The sequence below is a fragment of the Fusarium oxysporum genome, chromosome 2, assembly GCF_000149955.1.
Source record: "Fusarium oxysporum f. sp. lycopersici 4287 chromosome 2, whole genome shotgun sequence".
Lineage (NCBI taxonomy): Eukaryota > Fungi > Ascomycota > Sordariomycetes > Hypocreales > Nectriaceae > Fusarium > Fusarium oxysporum.
The window spans coordinates 2,231,305-2,254,143 of NC_030987.1; the positions used below are offsets into that span (position 1 = coordinate 2,231,305).

At 48.9% G+C, this 22,839-nt stretch overlaps 9 protein-coding genes across 19 annotated transcripts in view; 3 read left to right on the forward strand and 6 right to left on the reverse strand.

Annotated features, from left to right (window-relative positions):
• FOXG_06321 (guanine nucleotide-binding protein subunit alpha, other) overlaps positions 1-1,317 on the reverse strand; it is a gene marked incomplete at its 3' end in the record, with an annotated part of 2,014 nt that extends 697 nt beyond the window's left edge. The window contains exons 1-3 of the mRNA XM_018384932.1: positions 606-1,317; positions 195-540; positions 10-138 (exon numbers count right to left, since the gene is read on the reverse strand). Coding sequence (XP_018242106.1) covers positions 10-138; positions 195-540; positions 606-729 — 599 coding nt within the window. The 5' untranslated portion in view covers positions 730-1,317. The remainder of the gene's footprint in view (positions 1-9; positions 139-194; positions 541-605) is intronic.
• Positions 1,252-1,422, forward strand: FOXG_19222 (uncharacterized protein; the record flags this gene model as incomplete). Its single annotated transcript, XM_018399422.1, has 1 exon — positions 1,252-1,422. The coding sequence occupies one exon, from the start codon at positions 1,252-1,254 to the stop codon at positions 1,420-1,422; it is 171 nt and encodes a 56-aa protein (XP_018242107.1).
• A 4,830-nt stretch (positions 1,423-6,252) lies between these two features.
• Positions 6,253-10,165, forward strand: FOXG_06322 (uncharacterized protein). Of its 2 annotated transcripts, XM_018384933.1 has the most exons (4): positions 6,253-7,153; positions 7,210-7,636; positions 7,691-7,903; positions 7,951-10,165. In XM_018384933.1, the coding sequence occupies exons 1-4, from the start codon at positions 6,861-6,863 to the stop codon at positions 9,214-9,216; spliced, it is 2,199 nt and encodes a 732-aa protein (XP_018242108.1). In that variant the 5' UTR covers positions 6,253-6,860; the 3' UTR covers positions 9,217-10,165. The 2 variants fall into 2 exon arrangements, with proteins under 2 accessions (XP_018242108.1, XP_018242109.1); XM_018384934.1 differs by having other exon boundaries at positions 6,253-7,636.
• On the reverse strand, positions 9,354-12,928 carry FOXG_06323 (Cullin 1). Of its 2 annotated transcripts, XM_018384935.1 has the most exons (5): positions 12,354-12,928; positions 12,220-12,306; positions 12,088-12,164; positions 10,143-12,034; positions 9,354-10,094 (listed from the first exon to the last, which is right to left on the reverse strand). In XM_018384935.1, exons 1-5 carry the CDS (start codon positions 12,419-12,421, stop codon positions 9,906-9,908), a joined length of 2,313 nt encoding a protein of 770 aa, XP_018242110.1. In that variant the 5' UTR covers positions 12,422-12,928; the 3' UTR covers positions 9,354-9,905. The 2 variants fall into 2 exon arrangements, with proteins under 2 accessions (XP_018242110.1, XP_018242111.1); XM_018384936.1 differs by having other exon boundaries at positions 12,220-12,928.
• Positions 12,929-13,156: 228 nt separating this feature from the next.
• Positions 13,157-15,104, reverse strand: FOXG_06324 (uncharacterized protein). Its single transcript, XM_018384937.1, has 2 exons — positions 14,569-15,104; positions 13,157-14,515 (listed from the first exon to the last, which is right to left on the reverse strand). The coding sequence occupies exons 1-2, from the start codon at positions 14,708-14,710 to the stop codon at positions 13,524-13,526; spliced, it is 1,134 nt and encodes a 377-aa protein (XP_018242112.1). The 5' UTR covers positions 14,711-15,104; the 3' UTR covers positions 13,157-13,523.
• A 200-nt stretch (positions 15,105-15,304) lies between these two features.
• On the forward strand, positions 15,305-21,761 carry FOXG_06326 (protein phosphatase). 8 transcript variants are annotated; one of them, XM_018384941.1, is made up of 5 exons: positions 15,305-15,410; positions 15,465-17,492; positions 17,552-17,675; positions 17,727-17,817; positions 17,876-19,106. In XM_018384941.1, the coding sequence occupies exons 2-5, from the start codon at positions 17,476-17,478 to the stop codon at positions 18,781-18,783; spliced, it is 1,140 nt and encodes a 379-aa protein (XP_018242114.1). In that variant the 5' UTR covers positions 15,305-15,410; positions 15,465-17,475; the 3' UTR covers positions 18,784-19,106. The 8 variants fall into 8 exon arrangements, with proteins under 8 accessions (XP_018242114.1, XP_018242117.1, XP_018242116.1 ...); XM_018384944.1 differs by having other exon boundaries at positions 15,403-16,477; positions 16,556-17,492; XM_018384943.1 differs by having other exon boundaries at positions 15,403-16,051; positions 16,098-17,492.
• Positions 15,697-17,121, reverse strand: FOXG_06325 (uncharacterized protein). Of its 2 annotated transcripts, none has more exons than XM_018384938.1 (2): positions 17,003-17,121; positions 15,697-16,940 (listed from the first exon to the last, which is right to left on the reverse strand). In XM_018384938.1, the coding sequence occupies exon 2, from the start codon at positions 16,896-16,898 to the stop codon at positions 16,545-16,547; it is 354 nt and encodes a 117-aa protein (XP_018242121.1). In that variant the 5' UTR covers positions 16,899-16,940; positions 17,003-17,121; the 3' UTR covers positions 15,697-16,544. The 2 variants fall into 2 exon arrangements, with proteins under 2 accessions (XP_018242121.1, XP_018242122.1); XM_018384939.1 differs by having other exon boundaries at positions 15,725-16,948.
• Positions 19,134-19,934, reverse strand: FOXG_06327 (uncharacterized protein; the record flags this gene model as incomplete). Its single annotated transcript, XM_018384948.1, has 1 exon — positions 19,134-19,934. One exon carries the CDS (start codon positions 19,932-19,934, stop codon positions 19,134-19,136), a length of 801 nt encoding a protein of 266 aa, XP_018242123.1.
• Positions 21,064-21,917, reverse strand: FOXG_06328 (uncharacterized protein; the record flags this gene model as incomplete). Its single annotated transcript, XM_018384949.1, has 2 exons — positions 21,064-21,825; positions 21,903-21,917. 2 exons carry the CDS (start codon positions 21,915-21,917, stop codon positions 21,064-21,066), a joined length of 777 nt encoding a protein of 258 aa, XP_018242124.1.
• Positions 21,918-22,839: the final 922 nt, after the last annotated feature.

A 22,839-nucleotide genomic window follows, 5' to 3' on the forward strand; every position in this document is an offset into this window, starting at 1 on the left:
TGTTCTTACTGAATGCTTAGTTGCCCCATTTGGAATCTCGTCTCATAGATACCTGTTGTCTTCGTTCGCGCTCGGAGTACATCCATTTCGTTCGGTAAATAGTCTGATGATACTATTCGCATCGCTTCCTGAAAGAAACTAGAACAAGGGAAGTCAACAACAATCCGCGCTCGATATTAAATGCTTCAACATACTATTCGGCGGAATCCATGAGGTAGAACTCTGTCTGATGCTCCATGAGAAGATCCTTCGCTGGATCGTTCCACAGAGCTTGTACCGCTGCGCCCACTTTCGGATCGATTTGCGCTTGAGGACCAGACTCGGCTTGGTATTCTAATAGGAACTCCGCATGTGCCTTGTTCTCCTCGTTTTGGGGCTCGATGTCGAATTGTTGCATGGCCATAATAACGGCCTTGGCGCACTCCACAAGGTTTTTAAAGACAGTTGGCCGGTAATTGAACAGCTCATCTTCCGAGTATCCTTTGAGATGGATAATTTTCATCTGTTTGACAATCGTCGACTTGCCACTCTCGCCAGAACCTGCCAAAGTTGTTAACTATCCGAGCTTGAGTTCAGCGCTTCGCCTGTCGCCTCGACACCCTTACCTAGCAGCAAAATCTTGCATTCTTTCCGTAATCGTTTTGAGTCTTCCTCCAGAATTTTATCGATAGCCTGACTCTTCTTCTTCTGATCCGCCTCCTCATTACTCGAGCTCATGCATGCGCCCATTTTGGCGGATCACAAAATGACCTGAAAAGACGGCCCTTCGATAAAAGGAAGTGATCGGTGTGCTGAGCACAGGTTCACTTCGGTATTTATGATGTTGCTTATCTCCAGACGTGCATGACGGTCGCAACGGTTTGCGAAGTAAGCGGTGTCGTATAATGTGGAGATAATGGGGAGGTAGACAGTCGTGAGGGTTTTTGTAGCTGGAATTTCGATATGCTGGCTCGGTTCGGATTGAAAGATTGAGGAAGACTGACGAATAGATGCGATAAAAAGTTGGTGAAGTAAAAGGTAATCGGGCACGTCAAGGATGAACGGAGAGATCGGGGAGATCGGATCGTTACGGGCGAGGAGGCGCGGACAAGACTCGAACCCTCGAAAAAGAGTCCTCGAGGCGTTTTCTTGGGGACAGGCGAGCGAATTTGAAAAGTACTAAAAGATGAAGTCGGGCGAGATATGCCTGAGCAGCGTCGAGGCTGAAAGCTGGAAGGAGAATGTTTGGCGGTGGGTAGACAAGAGAAAGAGATGGATGGACGGGCCTTGTCGCTCCAGATTGTCGGCCGTAACCAGCTACTGTATGGTGCTGGGGGAGCTTCGTGGAGGCAGGGCGCGTGGGCGAGACTAAAGAGTACAAAGGCACTAAGGAGCCTCGACGATGACGAGACAAAGTCGGCGGAGGGCTGTGCCAATTGGTGAGAGAGCCGACAGTGGAGAAGGAGTGAAGACAGGGGTGTGCGAGCCAACGCGAACCAGTGAGCAGGCGAGTGAAGACGAGAGATTTTGAAGGGAGCCTAGCTAGGTAGTACTTCTGAGCCTTGAGGGCTTGGGGGGTTGAAGCTGGTGGTATGGCCAGGTTGAAGGGGCGTCTGCAGCCAGTAACTTCCTAACAATGTTCTAACGGGAACGAGGGGTGCAAACCAGAGTGCCTACAACCGGATATCGTTGGTTACAAAGAGACTCGACCGTTCGTGGAAGAGTCGCTTTAGGGAGTTTTGCAACGATCTCGGCAGAGTAGCGCAAGCGGAAGTAATGTCAAATAGCGAAACCTTGTCGTGTTTGACTCTAAAGTGAAACGTGGTGATGAACGCCATCAGCCAAAGTTGGAGGCGATATCGACTGAACTGAACTGAACTGAATTGAGCTGGTGCAGGGTTAAATTGCACTGAGCACCTACGGAATAAGGCATGGTCGAGTAAACATTCATAAGTAGGGAAAGTACCTATCAATCGGTACCAACCGTGCCACCGCCTGCTTTCTTTGCAAAATCGATTCAACCGTCACATCCACATCCAATCCAATTCAAGCAGGAGGCAGGGACCGCCGCAGACCTTTCAGCTGCTGGCAAGGACCAAGGGGTTCACCTCAGCGCTATTCTCCGCCGAGATCAAAAAACAAATTCACATTCATATCCACATGATAATACTGCCGTCCATTTCAATAACCTCACCAGCAATACCCTCCATGGATTATAGAGCATCTTCAAAAACACAATTCCACAGACTACACACTTGCTTACCTACTGGGTACTAAGTTTGACATACGTAGTGAGATGTCCTGATACATAAGGGACGTCCGACTGCCAACGACTTCAGCACCATGAAAAGTTGAGCTGAAGGAACGCCGCTTCTGATCTGTCTGGCTTCAAGTCTCTGCTCGTGCAACATATCTATATGACAATGCGGAAATCTCCATCTTATTATTCCTTTCAGAGTGGTGGTCCTTGAGAAGTACGCATTTTTCTATCTTTCAAAAGCAGTGTGAACCGATACAAGTCTCGGGCAAAAACACCGTGGCCATCGCCAGTGGGCTTTTCGCATCTGTCGTTCCCCCGCTGGTGTATTATTAGCCAGCACAGGTACCATACCATTGACCAGACTATCGGGACCTTCTTGAGACTTGAGCACTGGTTCTGGCTCTGGTTTATCAATAAGTTCCAGATCATGCCATTCAAATGACCTTCCAAGGTCGTTAGGTATGTTACATAGCAGAGCAAGACTCGCTGACATCCCATTGTTGAGGACATTGACTACAGATGCTGCTTGTTTGGCCACCTTATTTGCAATTATCACTGCAAGAGCTCCGTGCAAATTTATGATCCCCCAACTACTAGGTAATTAGGAGTCTCGACCAGGTCAAACCTTGTGCCGCGGAGAATGGCCAACTCGATGTGAGACTAAATTGAAATATCTGGTTTCATCTCATCACAATTGATATAAGAGCGGCTCAAAGTGAATCTATCAGTAGAGCCCTCTGTCGTCCCTCGTTATTTTTACCTACTCATCTGTTTTCAGGGTGGACATTGCAGCTCTGTCCGTATCCCGGTTCAAATTGCGCTTAACACAGGCTCTGGCGGTATTGGTCACCAATCTATTTCCGAACAAGGGTAAGTCGACCATGGATTGACGCTCCTGCACTTCCTGCAGAATCCGTAGGGGACTGATCAACGTGCCAAAAGCATATTCTAATTGGCCAATGTTTCAAACTTCATTCGCGGCGGCTTGGCGAGATCTCTGCTGGCCATAAAGCTTGTGCTAGGTCCTGTCCAGTACTCGATAGTGGCTATAAGAGCTTATTAGAAATGCCATGAAGACTCGACGCCTCGAGTCCTTGACGAAAACTGCACACTCGATGCATGTCGACATTTAATCTTCTTCGAGATCAAGATGGGACGGCGGACCCAGTGGAGAGAGTGTCTTGCCGCCCGCATATGCCAGCCCTCTCAGCCCCTCTATAGCCTGGCCGCCTGGCTTGGATGGACTTTACCTAACTCCCTGACGTCTCCCTCTACTGGCCCCTGTAGGGGACTCACCTCCCCATGTTTCCCGAGCTGTCTTAGCTAATGACGGCTCACCCAATCTGGGTCCCAAGACTCTTCGCTGAGGGCGCTGCTCGTAGCGTCGTGAGATCTAATAAGGTTGGGTGGATTTATCCGCATTCCTCAAATAATTCTAGACAATCGCACCGTGCCACGCGATGTCAAAAACAGAATTTGTTTCGTCTCATCAATTTGCAGAATTCATCAAAGATGAAGAAACAGCCCCATAGACGAAGGCCAAGGGAAATTGAGTTTTCTGGGACCAAACAAAGAGCGTCCGCAACACAAAAGACGAAGCCCGGTCAGTGGAATTTTCTAACAGGGGTCCCTTTGGGATTCCTGGAGATAAAGTGGAGTGCTAATGCAACCCATGTTTACATATTATTGCATATCCCTTTCGGCTTCTCGTACCAAGCTGCATTGGTGTTTGCCTGCAGAAACCCTCGCCGACGCCCCAAACCCTTCCTATCTCCCTCACCGATGCACCAGGCTTCCATATCTGAGGCACACCAATAAGCCTCGCCTTAAAACCACGCACCGTTGAAAGCTGGTTTGGCAGAAAGATTACCTGATCTTATTATGCTCCATTTCTAAAAGTTTCCTCGAGAAATGGAAGTTAAAGTTGCACCAAGGGAAACTCAGTAAACCATGGAAGCCGGGAAAGATATGTTATTGATCTGACATACACTTCAGTTAGGTGACCCTGTCATGTATTTTATGTCGCACGGAAGAAGTGCGTACCTCTCTGATTAGACATTGAAGCATCGAGAACCTTCACCACCACCAGTCAATTCTGCTTTCCTCATCGCCCCCAGCTTTAGCTGTGTTACTCAAAGCCGTTGATGAAACATCAGCCGTAGTGATGTCTATCTACCTACTATATAGAAAGCGCAGAGCGACACCACATGTGCATACTACAACCACGCATGACTCGGCTGTGTCTCTACCACTAACCACTCCGCCCAGCCGGTCGGACTTTGGGGCTATAATTGCTTGCTTGATCTTGGGGGAGCCTCATCATGTGCTTGATTGCTTTCCTGCCTCATCTCGACATACAATATCATGACCTCTCTACCAAGCTGCTGATCCAAAACCCAGCCGTTGAGCCAATGCGGCACATATATAGTATGTAGGAAAGGAGGGCACTGGGCCATGCAATAAGTATATTTGTTCTTGTTTCGACCATTTAAAATGAATTGGCTATACTTAAGTTGTTATTGCTGGATATGTCGTTTTAACCACGAGTGTGGACGGTACAGTACTATCACCGTATTGTGAAGCCTGAAAACAAGTTTGTGGAATAAACGAAACCCTTTGTCGCCCAAGCATGAATGGAACCCAGCACGGCACTCCATTTTGATAATGTTTTTTGCCTCATCCGTCAACTACCAAATGAATAGTCGGCTATGGCTTATTAGTGAAGTCTGGGGTCGTGTCCTCTGATCTGGCGGCTCAGCGATATTGGATGTCAAAACATTGACTTACAAGGCCTTCTATTCTCACCTATGCCAAAAATTTGAACTTCTTAAGCCTCTCAGAGGCTGACCCACCGTGATCTTACATTCCTACTTCTTTGCCTTAATGAGTTTCCCATTGACATATTCAGGGTCAAAGCCACGACACTGTATTTCCTCGAGACCCATGTTGAAGTGCGATCAGATTGGGGCAGTTGAACCGTGACGTTTGTGCATTGCTCTAGGAGTTTGCCAACGCCTTCGGAAGCCAGCACGTGACGTAAGGAAATCGAGTGGTCGAAACTCTCTCAATCGATTAGATTTATATGAGCGAGGGTATGAAATACACTGATTGGCCCAGTTAATGCTGTCGATGTCAGTGATGGACCAGGACTACGAGTTAATGTGCTTCACTTATTAATTGACTCTAGTACTAGTTTCTTACTCTCTTTATCTCTGAAGCCTTAACACTGGACATTTGGTGATCAAGTATTAGATAAGCGGTTTTTTATGCATGACCTCGAGGCTACAGGTGGCCACTCAATAGAAACAGCTTACAAGATACCTTACCTTAGTAGGTATGGTTTAATACATTGATGTGGTACTCCATATGCGCAGAGATCAAGATCATTGCAGCCTCTTCCGAGATCTCATTTGTGGTAAATTGCCCGGACATCATAGTAGTTTGGAAGCCGTCCCTCTGAACAATCAGGCGTTCTCACACACCTCCTGTGGCAGCACGAACCACAACCACAACATCTTGTGAGATGGCTGAGCCAGATGACGGAAGCTGAGGCTCATCGTGCTAATTCATATTGCCCGGGGCGATATTGCTAGGCTAGTAGGTACTGGGCAAGTAACTAAATTATGCAAGACACGTCGACTTGCTTCATTGGACAAGGATACAAATGACCAATCATAGCTGAAGAAAGGATTATGCTTAGCCAGTATCGAGGTCTGTGGGAGGAATGTTTCTGACGTTTGAGAATGAGGCATTGGAAAGATTCATACGTCATTCTTTTGGCTCAGGGCATTCATAGATCGGAAGAACAGCTTCGAGGTGCGAATGCAGCCAAAGTACGATAGACTTAACTAATGGGGTCCATGCTTCCTTTATCTAAAAGGCGGAGATGTGTCCAATTAATAATTCATCAACCATTCTGATAGCATTGATCTTGGATATAGGGGACGTGCATGTTTAATTGGTGATTTTTATTCAGACCTGCCCCTCTATATTAGCACCTGAGGTACCTGGACATTGGGAAACCTTCCCGTGATAGTACCCATCCTCCCGGCTAGCTGTTGACCCTGCATTGTCTATTTCAACCTTTCTTTCCTCCTGTTTTCTTGATTTCGTCTTCTCTCAACATCATCATGAATTGATGTCCATCATATTTACAATCCCGTCCGAAACAAGCGAAGCTAAGGTACTAAGCGGGCCTTTATCTTATCTGAAAACTTAATACCCATTCGTCAAGAAGTCCTGTTTGGATACCGCATTTGTCGAGGGGAACCCATGATCGCTATGCGACCTTGAACCTTCATTGATACTCACGCCCTATAACAAGTCTTACCTCTGAACATCTCGCCAAAATATATCGATATTCTGAAAGCCGCAGCATCGAACCTTTAATTAGAATCCAACTTCACTACGATTCGGGCGCCTCAACGTCCAACGTTCAACAAAATCGCCTCCATCCCTGGCATTGCAGCTCGAGTCAAGCAACCCCCTTATCACGTCAACGAACCTTCTCAACTGTCGATCGACCAGCCCCTCGCGCGTCGTGATATAAGCAACTTATAACTATATACATATCCTTTCTGGAATACGATAGTTGGATATCTACATGGCCGACTTCTAGCGCATGACCTCGAGAGAAAAAGACCACACAATGAGCTCCGACGAATCTCCTCCTAGCGGTCTTGGCGCACCTGAGTCCCACGATGACCTCAAGCCCATACTCTCACCCATTCTACCCTCCTCCCCTGCGTCCTCTACCAAGGTCGATTTCATCCCGCTTGTTACTGTTGTCGGATTCCATCATGCAAGGGGCCCAGAAGTCGAGAATTGGTTTGGAGCAGACGAGGGGAGTGATCCTGCGGCTGATTATGGCTGGTCTTTGCTACCTTTCATGGCCTTGAGTGACGGGGCGCATGCGTGAGTTGTTTATTGCGGTTTTGACACTTCTGAATGGTGCTGAGAAATCTGTGTAGATCCGAGGAGGACTTCTCATACTTTACGCTGCTTCGCCCAAAGACGGAGACGAAACCCGCTACGTCACTGTTTGGAATTTCGTGCACCCGACAACTTGACTCGTCTCAGCTCATCAATCGCCCTGCCGATGTTACGCGATCCACTGTCCAGAAGGCTGTTGTGGTCATTGCCGATAGCCCTCAGTTCTTCGGCATGCTTCGTGAGCGTCTGAGTATTGTCACGCAGGCTTGGTTTGCGCAGCGTGAGTTTACCGATGTTGAGATTCTCCGCAGATTCCAGGAGAGTCTGGCAGATGAGAAATCCAAAGGCATTCTCAATGACCAGGTAGACCGAGACCAATATCTCGGTATGAGTCTTCGTGAACTGATACACGAATACAAATGGCAAACTTTGGTTTTGTTGAAGTGTTGCCTCCTCCAACCGAAGGTAACACTGCTGGTTTTCCCCACTGTGACGAAGATTGCTGACAGGTATTTCCAGATGCTCTTCTTTGGGTCGAGATGTGACAGGTTGTGCATGATGCAATTTTCTCTTTTGTCCTTGATACCCGGCCTCATTCGCAACCTGCAGGATAGTGCAGACCCAGAGTTGAACAGCTACGAGACAAGCCTATCAAAGCCTACCAGTTTGCGAACTAGTGATCGCAACTCCCTCCTCTGCTACATGGGCCTACCACTCCAGATATTTGGCAAGGTTAGTCTCGTCACAACTCGATCCAAACAGGAACTGATAGCAAATAGGGAAGCTTGTTTGGACCCTATACCCCTCTGCAACAACTTGATATTCTCGCCGACTTTGGCACAAAGTCCTATATTGTCGGCAGTACAAACTCACTTCTCCTGCAGCAGAAGGATCGCTACAGTGATATTCTCATCAATCTGGACGAGGACTCAGTTGTCATCAATTCTCCGTCACTCAGAAGCGCTTTGACTCTCACCGCTGCGGACCGGAGGTGGATAGACTATTTAACTCATGAGATCAACGAGACATGGGACGAAGCCAACCCTAGCAGGCCGAAGACGTTGAAATACGTCGGAAGCGAGGAGTTTATCAGGCTCCAGTTCGAAGAGTACATTCTCGCTCTTATCTCCTCCGTCAAATACCACAACTATCTTAACGTGAACCCAAACAACCCCAAAGCCATCCTTCCAGAGGTTGAGGGTGATCCTGTCGCAGACTTTGGTTATGAGTGGGTGGAGGCTTGGAAGCGCACTGAGAACTACCGCATGTGGAACGGAAACACTGATTCCCATTTGTTCGACATTGTCGACCCTCGACACCCTTGTGCAGGAGGCTTGAACATCGAGGATGTACAGCGTCGCATCGCAGAGCAAGTGAAAGAACTGCATCTGGACGAGCGTTTTGCGCAGGGCAAAGAAGTCCTCGGTCGGAATCTTGCCGCTGGTCGCGAAAAGGCATCCTTTGTTCTTAATAAATTGTATGCTGACATGGAAGCTTTGCGTGAAGCACAACGGCGCCGCGCTGAAGAAGCTCGCGCAGCATCGCCGCTGAACGGTTCTAGTCAGCCGGCCGGACAAGACCCTTCAAAAGCCGGACAGCAAGGACAATCAGCTGGTGCGCGTGCCGGTGCTTACATCGGGAGTTGGGCAGCTTGGGCTGGTGAGAAGCGCCGAACAAGTGGATGGGGTGCTGGCTGGGGTCGCAAACCAGCCCCCAAGGCTGACAAGTCAATGGACGACTCGAGTTCAAGCAGTCCCATCGACAAAGACTACCAGATGATCAGCGCTCCCGTATCTCGAGGTGGCAGTTCCGATGATGCAACTGCACGACCAGGGAGAGGAGCAAGCTTCAGCGAGAGTATCCTCTCGGGAGTCAGCGAGCCAGGCAGCCGGCCGACCTCGGGGATCAACAAGCCTCTTCCAGGTCCACCAGTGCCCGAAAAGAAGGACGATGGGTTTCAGACCGAGGGAGTTGTTGGTTCGAAAGATAAACTGCCAAGCGCAGGCCCTCCTCGCAACGAGAACGGTGTAACGACTAAAGAATGATAAGTTAACAAAGAAAGCCCAGAAAACAGGGAATATGGACGGCCGCTTCATGAATATAAAGGTAATCAAAGCGGGCGATTTTGGCCGCATTATGTATATATATATCACCCATTGTGTCTTGATATAGTTTGTAATTAATATTGAACGAGCCATGCAATATTACAGTATAGAAAGATCGAAATGGCTAATAGTTTCACTTTAAATAAGTCCTTTACATGCACTGTTTTTATAACTTGTCCGCTGAGACCTTTTTTATTTCTTTCAGCAGTCCATTTCTACAGAGCCCTTTTTGCAGCCAGTCCCTGATCCCAAGCCAACTGATTCTTCCTTTGCAAACAACTTTCTCCCCGCCCAAGGTACCAAATCATCAAGACCCAAAACATAGAGAATAAATAAGTGAATGAACACGTAGAAAGAAACTTAGGGAGGGTCGAGGGAGAGGTAGCCACATGCTCAAATTGCTGATCATCTATTGTTTACCAAGCCCCATTTCTCATCATGTCTGCCCGTCAGACTCTCTTACCACGCCGAAGGAATTAAGAAAGTAGAGACGCTCATAACCGCCGAAAGCCCCGGATATCTATGCCCCCGGGAAATACATAATAAATCGGGCTTGATAATCGCGATATGCGGAGGCTGGGATGAAGCTCTCCGACTTGACCTCGAACCAATACCACTTAGCTAAAGGTTTAAGCTAGGTAACCTAGCTCGTCGTCTTCCAAACGCTCCAGATACTCCTTGTCTAGTAGGATTTCAATGCATTTCTTGATATCGCCGACTTTTGGAACAAATCGCGAGCGGATTTGGTTGATGGTCTCGCTTACGAGCTGGGTGTGTTTCATCTTCTTACGAGCCTTCATGATTCGGACGATGGCAGACTATGTTGTAGTTAGTATGGATCCTGACAAATAAAGAGATATACATACTTGGAGGACCAGTTTTCGGTCTTCCTCAATTGTCTTGTTTGTCTCGGCCTCCTCCTGCTTGGCCTCCTTCACACCACCGAGGTTCAAGTTCACCCTGATCTTTTTGCTCTTGAAGTCGTAGTTTAATTTGAAGGATTTACCGGCTCCTGGCTTCTCACCGGCCGCGCCAGACATGATGAGTACCTTGGCCTTCAGAATAACAGCGAGGGCCTGGTCCAAAACTTCCTTGCTCAGTTGAGTGGCACTGAGCATATCCTCGTAGCTGTAAGTGTCCTTCTCGTGAAAAGGAGGAGGAATGGGCCATCTGGTAAATCGAGATCTGGAAGGTGGCGGAGTCTTGCTGGCCTTGCAATAGCCAGCTTTGATCTCGCCCTTGCAAAGATGCCACAACCACGTGAGCTTACGCCCGTCATGCTTATGCTTGTAAAAGCGGATAAAGCGCTCGATCTCGGCCGCAATCTCGGGAGGCGGGTTGAAGTCAGTGCTCGGTGCCGTCAATGGCCAGAATCCAGTTCCCAGAATCGAGAAAGTTGAATCAACGGCCTTGGTGTATTCGACGCCTTCAAGATGCTCGCGGAAATCTTTATTCAAGTCCTTAGAAATTTGCATATCCTGGAACATACGCTGAAGTTTGTTCGTGTATTCGAAACCGCACGCCTCTTTTAGTTTGCTGATCATGCTAGTCTCAGCGTCATCTGAAGAGGAGTTGCTATGCACCAAACGCCGGGCTAGCATCCGCGAATAGAACTTCTGGAAGACATCCTTGTCCTCAATGTACTTAAAAACTGTCATGATCTGACTCAAAGTACGTTCCAATTCTGCCTCTTCAATACTGGTGCTGCTCTTCCTGAGCAGGACATCAGTGTATTTAGCTAGAAGTTCAGGCGATTTGTTGGATCCAGCCTTGCAAACTTCGTTCCGATTGACAAACTCCCTGCAGGCGTTATCAAGAGAACGTGTAAACTCTGGCTCATCATTGAAAGCTCTCTTCACAAGGCCTTGGTACTGGGTGTGAATTTCGAGCAGAGCGTCGACGTAAACCTTTGGTTCAAGCTTATCGCCCTCTGACGATTGGACCTTCTGCACAGCAGCGAGACCGGCCTTTCTCACGTGTGTCTCAAAACGGGCTCTAAGCGGTTCGAGGCCGTCGGGGATTCTCGAAAGAAGGTTGTACATTCGTGCCATATCCTCTTCACGGTCGTTATCCAGAAGCACCTGGAACTCTTCCCGAAGAAGACTGGAGTGATCGGCGATAAGAGCTTGATTGCAAGTCTTCTTAAGAGGAATGGCGATGTCTTGATGCAGGTACATGCGAACGCGCTCCTCTTCCTCAGACAGGCGAGCCTCCGCCTTCTTCATGTATTCCACGACGCTGTTCTCGGCAACAAATTGCTTAGACTCTGCCACGTAAAACTCTTTGGTAGCAGTGAGGAAAGGACGCTCGAAATGATAGCGGTAGACATCAAGGGTTGACTTGGAGGGGTCTGCTTCATCCAGTCCCAGAGAGACAAAGGAATCCACGACTTGCTTGATTTGGCCGTGTTCGATGGTCTCGCCGTTCCTTTGCTTCTCCACAAGCTTAAGCACCGCATCCATAACCTTATCACTGACCTTTTCGAATAGCTCCTTCCTCCATTGCACAAGATGCAGTGTGTAGACATCGTAGATATTCTTCTTCCCTTCATCAATTTCTCGCTTGACCCAATGTCTATTGAGATAGCGGAAGAGATGGTGGATATATTTGGCGGCAACTGTGTAACGCCCCCATTCTTTGATATAGAAAGCGAGCAGCGCCTCGTCGGTGTGGGCCTTGCTTTCATTCACAAGGCTATCGAGATGATGCTGGAGGTAATCAATGAGCTTGTTGTAGAGTTCTTCCCCTAGCAGATGTGCTATTGAGCAGTTAGCTTGACAGGCCGTAAATACATGTCTAGGAATGGCTTACCGCCTCTGTGGTTACTGTGCATAGCAGGACCAGTCATGCCAACTGCTTTTTGGGATGTACAGAAATTATGGACAGCGCTGTGACAAGTCAGTAGACGCTTCTGATATACTAGTTTTGGTAAAGGTGACTAACGTGTAGACGCCCATGTACATTTGCATGTCGATACCCTGCTCGAGATCGTTCATGACGCGTGAGATACCAGCTTGTAGATAGGTCCATCTGTTCGAGTCAGTCTTGATAGTCTAAACATGCACAAGGCTACTCACGTTGCCCCAATATCCTCTCTGTTAGGTATCGGGGGCATTTGACTCGGGGCACCCATCTTTGCGGTCATGGTGGGCTAAAAAGCGAAGATGGATGGCGGTTCAACGGAGGTGCTGGTGATGGAGGCGGGGTCAGTCTCGAGGGGTTCGACGCGATGTCGTCAGAGTCGATAAAGGTCGATTTGCTCAGAAGGAGTAAAACGTATAGAGCTGTAACCGAAGCGCAATTATGCGACACGATGATGAATATGACGATTAGGTCCGACGCTCGAGGGGATGTTGTCGAGGCTGATGTTGAGCTACCCAGGCACGACTGAGAGCAAGGTCGAGCCTAGAGGCGGTTTCGGATGGACAGTAATAGTTGGTAAGTCGGGTTTGTGCTTTTTGTGGCAAGGCAAAATGCAGTCCGTAAACTTAAATCATCCTAGACATATGAGTCATCAGAGGGAAAGAGTGAGAGAGAAAAGAAAAAAGAGAAACACCCATAAAGTGATTCTTGACAGTCAAATAAATGCATAGGACGGGAGAGGATCAGGCAGTCAATGTCAGACCGCAGTAGCTGGACTGAATATGACAAGGCGTTGGCTGAGGCAAGGCCAGGCCACAACAGGAGGAGCAACTTGCTGTAAGGGGCTTAGTGTCGGGATCTGCCGCTACATACCGCCCTAGGCTGATGGCCGGGTTGTCTCCGATAAACAGGGGTGGAGTAGGTACTGTGGAAGCCTCCCAAGTGAAGCATGAAGTAATTGTGGATAGAGCTACCCTGGTAATATACCTTCTTCCTGCAGCGCCATACACATGAGCGTGCACTACTAACTGAGTGATAAATACTACGGGACACAATTCACAGGCAGTGATTGGTACCAGTTCGATAAACAGAGCCATTTTTGCACGTTCCAGCAACAGACACAGAATTAAGCTTTGTTCTTTTGGCTCATTCCCCAACCCAAGGTTGTTCCTGAATATAAGAAACATGCATGTTTAGCACGTGTAATAGGTTGTCTGTAATACTAATAAAGAGAAAGGAGAGCAGCAATGAACGCTAAGCACGGTCTACCGTGATATCAATGTTCCATATATTCCAACCGGCCCGCCATAAGCACTCCCTGCTCAAAGGGGTATCCTAAATTTCCAAATCGAGTCCGTTGCTCCAGTCATCCCTCACTTCCCTTTCTAACCATGCAGCCCATCATCTTCACCTCCTCCCAGGCGTTCCACTGTGCGGAATATGTTGACTGCAAAGTTCATCGTCCAAGCAATCAGTCCCATGAGCATGAATGCTGCCAGCGCCTTAGACAAGCTCCTCACTGCTGTATCGGACAAGTTATGATAGACAAGGCTCTCGAACGCAAGTGCTGTGCTTGCCGACTTGAAGATGATGAAAAAGAGGTCTAGCAAAATGAGAGAGATCTTGGAGACAACAGATCTTAACCCCAAAGGCTTGCCTGTGTACTCATCCCAGATCATATAACCAATGTATGGAATAGCCACGCAGTCTACGGCCACGGCAACTATGGATTGTGTCTCCTCAGCTGAATCTGTGCTATCAACGTCTTCAAGCAGGTGGATCCGCGCCGCAATAGCAAGGGCAATGATAGAAGTGACCATGACGCTCAGTCTAAACATCAGAGGAGCGAGAGAGTGCCGAATAGCTATATTCCATAAACGTTTGTACGGAGCTAGCGTCCTCTTCTTCCGTGAGACCCTGGCTTCTTGTGCATCGTAAGGGTGGCGGGCTGGTGTGTTGAAATTTGGTTGTAGGTCGTTTAGAGCCTCAACATCCACCACTTTCGAGTCCTCATTAGTCATGCGACCCCACGACGAAGATTGGACAAAGTCTTGCCATGCTATGTTCGGCTGCGAGGTTAATGCTGGTTTATGTCCTGGCACAATGACGGGTTCTGCGGATCTCAGATGGTCCCATTTCCTGCCACGCATCGAGGCGCGGCCGTAGCGCATAAAATGGGGGATCTTGCCTCTCGTTTCCTGGCCTTGGCCAGCAAGAGGATCTTGCGGATCGACGAAGCCATCTTTAGAGATTCGTCTTTTGGGGTCACTTGGTGACGAGTTATGTTGTGGTGGGACAGCGCGAGTGGGAGGCCGGAGTAGCCGCAGTTGGTCGTCGCTTACTGAGCCATGTTTGTCGTCCCATGAATCAATCCAGGCTATTACTTGGGTTAGCTGAGAAGTCAAGCGATGGAGTTCTAAAATCGCTTACGTGGGAGGGATCGAGGGGGGCGTAGACGGGCAGACCTGCCCGCGACGGAGCTGCTCAAAGTACGACCTGAATCATAGGTCCGTGGGGAGTCGTGATAGGTGCCAGTGCCAGTGCCAGTTCGTGGAGGAGAGGGAGAAGTCATGACGTGAAATCAGCGGCGGCGGCGACGAAGCCAACGATCGCAATATTTATGTCTTCAGCCGGATATTGAAGCCGGCGAGGGCGATCGCAAAGCGTACCCAGGACAAACTGGCATGGCAGTCGATTTGTTAAAGCGCGGCTGAGCCGGCGACACGTGGGTTGAGTTGAGAGCCGAGCCTATTGTGTTTTACAGAAGAAAACCATACAATAGAAGGTACTAATTAGGAAAATCGGATTCGTGACCGTCAACGGTTGGAGTTCAAGAAATGTAATGAAGACAAAAACGCACACGACACACAGCAAAAAATCACAATAGTTGGAACGGAAGGTAACGAAATAGACTGGGAAATTAGAGATTGGAGATCCCCGTCCTTAGGCTTTTGACGGGCGTTTCGACGCGCCCATGGTCTGGTCTGTGCAGGCTGGGTCAGGACCCCCAAGGCGTCATCCATTGACCGTTAGTGGGTGAGATTACCTGCTGAGCTCTGGAAGCGCTAGAGCGTCATAGGCCGCCAAGGCGCTTCCAGGTCGTTTGCATTCATTGTTTCTTGCTTTGTTCCTCATGGATGCATGCATTTCTGTGTAATGAAATCATCGAGGCCAAACGGTCCATCGCTCTCGGCCAGTATACTCTATAATTTAGAGGGTTCATTGCAGCCTAGGTTTTGTTTCCTCATTTTCTATTGTCCGTATTAAGCATTGTAAGCATTGTCTCTCATCCTCGCACGATACCCCTGCCAACCTATCAACCCCAGTCGTGCCCAGAAAGCCTAGTTCTCGTTGCATGCCTTCTGGCTGCCTCCTTGCAGCAACGCAGATCCTTGGTTGACAGGCTCCAGGCACGGAGCAACAGGGTCTCTGTGCCCAGACTTGATTTTGATACGGATACGCGAATAAATCTCGAGGTTTTGGTCAATGGATATCACGCGACACAATCCCATGTTCCGCAATCACGCGAACCAGATATATAAGTACCCATCGTATCAACAAGTTTTCAAACTTTCGAAGGAAACTTGTGTCCATGACATCAGATCAGATTTCATCAAAAAGCATGCAGAGAAGATAAACTTCACTTGCCGCTTGTCACCATCTTCAATTCTCCGATCGTCCCTCAGCCTTGATTTAACCCCACAGGTGTTAGGTCCAAGCTAACGTATTCTGCTACCACCAAATTGAGCGGGCTATTTTGGGATATCTCATGCACTTGATCCCAGAGCTTCCTCACTACTATATTTGACTTACACAAATAGTAGCTCTGGCCTATACTTTCTGGACTTCATGGGGGTTATCTCTATTGTAGCGAGCTTATTTTTCTAGGTACCTTGCCTTGCATTACCTAGAGGTGTGTGTTTCTCCGCAAGATAGAAATGTAGCCAATCAGATCTTAGAAAAACCATCTTAGCAGGTGTTTATCCCGACTTCACTGCCATTCCACAACTACTTTCTCAACCAAGTGGAACATCCTGGCTATCTGGTAAACTGATGCAGTATGACGAGTAGCTAATTATGATTTTTCGTCCCCCCTGCCATTTCTGATTTATGGCTCTTGGGTAGGCATAGCTAAGGTATGTTTCAACAAAGGTTGTCCTCTAGGGCCTGGGATTCGAGGAGGGATATCATCCTTCAGTGACAGTTACTCCCGTTCTCCAAGAACCGCACTCTTCTATCAATCCGTTTCAATGGTTTCCCCATGTTTTGTAGGATCACAGCGGAGTTCATATCAGACAGAACCCATGGGAGCCGCCCTGTGTGCCATTCAAGCATCCAGGTGCGTACCAAGGGAGCTACCACGCTCAATATACAGGTTTGAGGTCATTCAGCTCATTCTTTGCCGGTCATCGTCCAGTCTCCTTGTCGCTCTTGTGAAATCCCAACCACTCGCCCAGCATACCTCCCGGCTTCGGCAGTGGGCATTCCCTCCTTGCTCTATCTTGTGCGTTCTCTGCCTCGTCGCTCGCCACATCGTTAAATTGTACAATCCCATCCTCGACTTTGGGATTGGCATCCTTCCTCTTCCATCTCATTCGTCGGCCATTCTCGTCAACCATAACATCTCCATCGGCGAAGCGGGCCCGGGGTACGGGGCAAGGAAGCAAATGCGGAATCGTGACGACTAGAAAGCATGCGGCGACTGTCGTTGCGAAGAGCGACGATGTCATTCGAGATTTCGGGTGAAGGAGTGGTGGCATGATCCTGGTTAGGTCTGGAGGTCGTTTGGTGTAGTGTGGACTCTAAAGGTCTCAATTGGTCGTCAGCGGGTGTTTCAATGGGCTCCAGATGCCATTGAACTCACATGACAACTGTAGCATCATCCTCCAGACAAGCATTGACCAGGTCAACGTTGCCGACAGTATCGAGCGATTTGTGGTGGTGATCCAGAATTCGTAAAGGTTCACCCAAACCTGAGTTATGATGTGACTCTCATTGGCTACCGGCGGAAGGGGATTGTTTCGGCCTCGGCTCTATGTAAGCCCGACCTCTGGTTATTCATTGGTGGGGCAGTTGTGTGTCTCCACCTCGAAGAGCGTCACTCAACACCGCGAATCGCGAAATCTCCAAATCCCCAACTACAACCAACACGCGCGACCAGCTTTCAAGTCATCCCCGCGTTCAGCTCAAATCACGTCGCATCGCAAGCATCGCATCGCATGACAACTCCCGGCTACACACGATATGTTATGATCATTTTCTTTGATACGGCTTAGGATTAAAGATTAGCGGCGCGCGCATCCCCACGTGCCAGCCCACCAACTCTTCTTTTTCACGATGAGCGACCTCGACAAGTGAGGCTGAACGCCCGATCGCCGGTCTTCGGATTCTTGAGCTAATAACTCATTCTCAGGGCCATTGCGCAGCTGCGCGCATGCCGACCGATTCCGGAAGCGCAAGTCCGCGAGCTCTGTCATAAAGCTCGGGAACTTTTAATAGAAGAGGGCAACGTCGTCACTGTATCGGCACCAGTAACGGTATGCCTCATGCCTTAATGAAGGCCCAGCAATCTCTGATTCTCTTATTAGATATGTGGTGACATTCATGGCCAATTCCACGATTTGATGGAGCTCTTTCGAGTTGGAGGCGATGTTCCAGATACAAATTACCTGTTCATGGGTAAGACCAATCTTAATCACATCCAACCAATTTTCACACCTCTAATCAAAACCCTTAGGTGACTTCGTCGATCGCGGCTTCTATTCACTGGAATCTTTCCTCCTTTTGCTCTGCCTAAAAGTTCGATACCCCGATAGGATGACACTAATCCGCGGCAACCACGAATCTCGTCAAATCACCACAGTCTACGGTTTTTACGATGAGTGCATAAGAAAGTACGGCAGCGCTAATGTTTGGCGTTACTGTTGCGACATCTTTGATTACCTGGCGCTTGGTGCGATCGTATTGGGCGCCTCCAACACCATGTCGCCTGGGGTGGAACCTGTCGATGACGAAACTGAGATCGAGGTTTGCGACCAGAATGGCTCTATAATGAGCCGTTTCCCCCGACGTCGGCCAGATGATAGCTCGCAAGATCAGATCCAAAGCCCAGGTGGAACAGCGATGGACAAGACAGGCCCCCCAGGATCGGGCGCTTCAGGGTCAAGCGGTGGCTCGGTGGGAAATCCAGCCGGAGCAGTGCTTTGTGTTCATGGCGGTTTGAGTCCATTGGTCGATACAGTTGACAAGATTCGCTTGATTGACCGCAAACAAGAAGTCCCCCATGAAGGTGCCATGTGCGATTTACTCTGGTCCGACCCAGACGAGATCGACGGCTGGGGTCTTTCCCCACGAGGTGCAGGTTTCCTCTTTGGAGCTGATATCGTCAAGGTGTTCAACCATCGAAACGACCTGAGTCTCATTGCCCGCGCGCACCAGCTTGTCATGGAGGGATTCAAGGAAATGTTCGATGCTTCTATCGTCACTGTGTGGTCTGCTCCGAACTATTGCTACCGCTGGGAAAAGAAGTGTGTCCTTGGGACTGCAGTAGCCACCGTATGTGTCGTCTTCAGTCGTCATGTGTGGGAAACCCAGCAGAAGCGATGGCGGTACTGGAGTCATGATGGAGGGCGGTATGCCTCCTAGGAGCGGTCCTGCGCGGCGATACAGGGTTTTCCAAGCTGCACCACAAGATTCGCGAGGAATGCCTGCCAAGAAGCCAGTCGCGGATTACTTCTTGTGATCATCTATTTTGCCATTGTCTATTATTTTCATATCTACCGGCCACAAATGTGGCTTTGTTTCACGGAATTAACTTGGGGTTTGGGGTTATGGGCAGGGTATGGAGTTCGATAATATTCAAAATTCATTATATACCACCTGAGTCAAAGGGTATCGTCATGGTACGCCTCTTAAATGCTTGATATCCCACGCAATGCAGTTCGATCAGTCCCAGGCTACTTTCCGGCGTTTCTAAACCCGTGCAACAAGCCACCTCATACTATAAACATACCTCCTGGTCCCTTGCTTGGATACAGCTCCGCACAGTTGTCAAACCTCTCAAGCAATTCTAACCAATTTTGCAAAGTGTCGAAGCTTTCAATAGATCCCCAGCTTGTGGATGCGGGGTTCTCGTAGACCTCTATCTGAAACATGAGTGCCTGTTTGGGTTCCTTTTTCCGTCCTATAGAGGTCAAGAGGTATGGCATCCTTTTCAAGGCATCACGCAGTATGACTTGGTCTTCAGTAGACAGTCTTCCACGAGATCTGCAAATGTCAGAGACAAGGGTGAAAACAGCGACGGCAGCATTGACCTCGTCAATGCTAAACGCTCTATTTGCGTTCAAATCATGTGACACAACGGGTTCAGGGAATTCCGGAGCCGTTGTTGTTTCTGAAGCCGTCTTCGAATTGAAACTATCAAGGATCTGGTCGAAGTTGTAGGCATGCTTTTGACATGTGTCAGCGGATTCTTTCACCTCATTCGACGTATATTCCGGTGCCCTACCATATCTAGGCAGCATTTCTTCTTCACCACCACCAACAAGTCTCGGCTTCAGGATTGAAGGTGTTTCGCTGCAGGTCGAAGAAAGTCGCGTCCTTCTCTCTTCCTCTTCCTTGTGCCATGAAATATAGGGCTTGAATCTTTTTCGACCGACACGAGTTCGAAAGATTGAAAAGAGTTCGAACCAATCTGAAAACCTCGAGGAGGTATTTTCGCCTGTGTCATACGGATCATAACTCCCGTTTTCAACTGAGACTTCCTGGTGCTTCCTCTTCTTGGCTTGCTGACCCATGTTGGATGTAGCTTGCTTTGATCCTTCTTTGATACTTGGTGATCTGCCTTGACAGTGGATAAGCCTAGGATTGGAACCAATAGTTTGATGTGCGGTATGCCCTCAACTGGATAAGTCAACGGGATGCCCAGTCTTCTATCGCTCGGATGTTCATCCACAGCTATGTGACCGTTCCCGAGTGAAGGGCTTGGGATGTTTGTAAATGCTTTGCGCCCGGGTCGGCGAGGGGTTTTGTAGGTGTGAGGCGACATATGTTCCGCACAGCGCAAAGTGTTGGAGATGTCCTCAGTAGATTGTTCGACTGCCTGTTCGTCAAGAGGTGGTGCTGATATGAACTGGTCAAGCTCTTCCTTTTTTGTTCCTATCGGCTTTTCCAGATTGGCAGAAAGCATTGCCATAAATGTTTAGTTGTCAACTTGTGAAGTCGTGAACGGTATCAAGGATGCGAATGCTGAAGTGAATGATCGTACAACGGTCGGCTCGGGAGACTATTTGATTAATATTCGATATGAGAAATAGCATGTGTTGGTATCTCCTATCCTTAACGCCCTATCAGCAATCGTTCTTTGAGACTTAATGAAAGACCCATTGTTCCTTAGGGTTCGTTGTTCGTTTTGTCGCTGTCGACGTTCGACTTCTGCTTTATGTTCCAAGAATTCTGCAAGACATCCCAACAATAAGATCTTTGTCTGTAGAGGACAAAGCTACAGGAACATCATCGTATGGTCGAACTCAGTCTTGCCGCTGGGTTTCCTGTTTGTTCATCCATAGGTTCCTCCCAGGTTTCATTTCATTACCCAGTTCGCCATGGCAAGACGTGGAACACCACCCGCATACCAATCTTGGATAATATTGAGTGTTTCGAGAAGATAGGCGACCGATAGGAAACCCATATCGATATGTGGGGAAATGTACGTCGCCGCCAAAACGCGAGGTCAAGTCTATCGATAGGTCGAAGGAGCTTATGCATAGCGATTGTATCAAAACCCCTTGAACTTCACGCAAATTGCATCAACGCGAGGCTACTTGTCGGTACCTGTTCGATGTGGATGGCAGAGGATTTTGAGGCCACCGGGCGCAACGAAATCCATTGGGTCGGACAAAAGCTCTCTGCTGGTTGGCCATCCAGTCAACACGGTCCTGAAGGGCCACCATCTTGTCCTACAGGGTTGTGAAAGGAGTTCATGGGAATGCTATAACCCATCGTTGACGAGACATCCCCAGGCATGGGTGCCACAGAGTAGCTGTGTCGCCGGGGATCATCCATCAAAGACCCAGGGGTAGCAATAGCGTGATAGCTTTCGGTCCGTGAAACTTGAGGATCAGGGAACATTTGAGAGGTGTATTGCTGGGGATGCATTGATGAAGTTATCGACTGCCTCGGTACTGGTGTAGGGACGTTGGAGGGAAGTGGCCGGGCGTATGCTGCAGGTGGCTGGATAGCTTGGCCAGATTCCCATATAGAAGAACTGCTTGTAGATCCACTTGCAATAGATGGTTCACGGCTTTCCTGCGGAGGGAGGCCGTAAGATACGCCAGTCTCGAGAGCTGTAGGTCTCCGGGGTGCTATAACCTGCTGAAGGGATTGGACACTATCGCTGTGAGTGTTGGGGGTGAAGTGCGATATTGCTGTCGGATCGGTCTGCGACGCTGTACCCGAGTGCAAGTAACTGGTAATGTAATCATCGCTGATCCCATGTCGGTTGAGAAGACCACGGAGTTGTCTGTTCTCCTCTGCAACCCTCCGCGCAGCATGTTGCACCTCTGAGGACGCCTCGACACCCTGCAACTCATACACTCGGAGTCGTTGCTCCAGCTCTTGGAGATACTCTCTTCTGCGGGCCCGGGATCTCCTCTGATTATCTCTAATCCGGGCAAGGTTTGCTTTTTGCTATAGACAAGGACATGCCAACATTAGGAACAAGGATCGAAGAGGAATGGGTATGGACAGAGGAACGGGCCACGTACTGCCGGCGTTGACATTTAGTCGTTTTATAACTTGACGGGACAGGCGTTGTCAATATGCGACAAGAGTTCGGCATCTAGGCCAGATCGCGAATCTCGTAACAAGCTCTTGCGACAGCGCCGTGGTGTTGGTCAACCAACACTGATGAGGATCAACGAAAGGCACAAAGGATAATGTGCAAGAGCTCAAGTTGTATGAAGCTGGAGCGGTCCTGATGAAAAACAACCCAGGTCTAATAGATGACGCTTTCCCTTTTATTGAAAGGATGGATGGGGCACCAGCGGTGACATATACCAGGGTATTTATGAAGACTTAAGAACGATAAGCTCACGAGAGGGTCCGCCACATGGGAAGGCCAGCCACAGCGGCAAGTGTTTCTGTAGGAGACGGCGAAAGGAAGCAAAGATGTATTGGGGGCTTCTATACTACAGTCTGAAGGAAGTATCAGATACATGTGCCTCTAGAGATCCAGGGCCCGGAGAACCCCATTAACGGACGGGGCAGCCCTATTGGGACGAAGACCACTGGGCCGGCGCCGGACAGCGAGACCAGTCGATGCAAGTGGCAGCCGGTTATGCTGGGAATATGCTGCAGGGCTGCGCTACAAGCAACAGTCATGAGCTAGCTGCAACCCTGGTGCATTGCAATCTGCAAAAGACAAAGAGCCGGTCAACTCAGTAGCAAGAGATCCATGAAGCGGGCGAGCGAGCAGCGCGCCACCAACTCGATATGTGGAAAATGGTAACAAGCCACACTTGAACGCTGACACCGCGACTTTTCGAATTGTTCCTCTTGACATGCCCCGTCCAATATCTTGTTGCCATTCTCGGAGGCGAGTGAAGTTGAGATCACATTGCGTACTGTAGTCTAGGGGGGGTCGAGGAAACAGAAGATAGGTGTCTCACTAGCAAGCCGTATACACATACTCCAGGCGGCCCG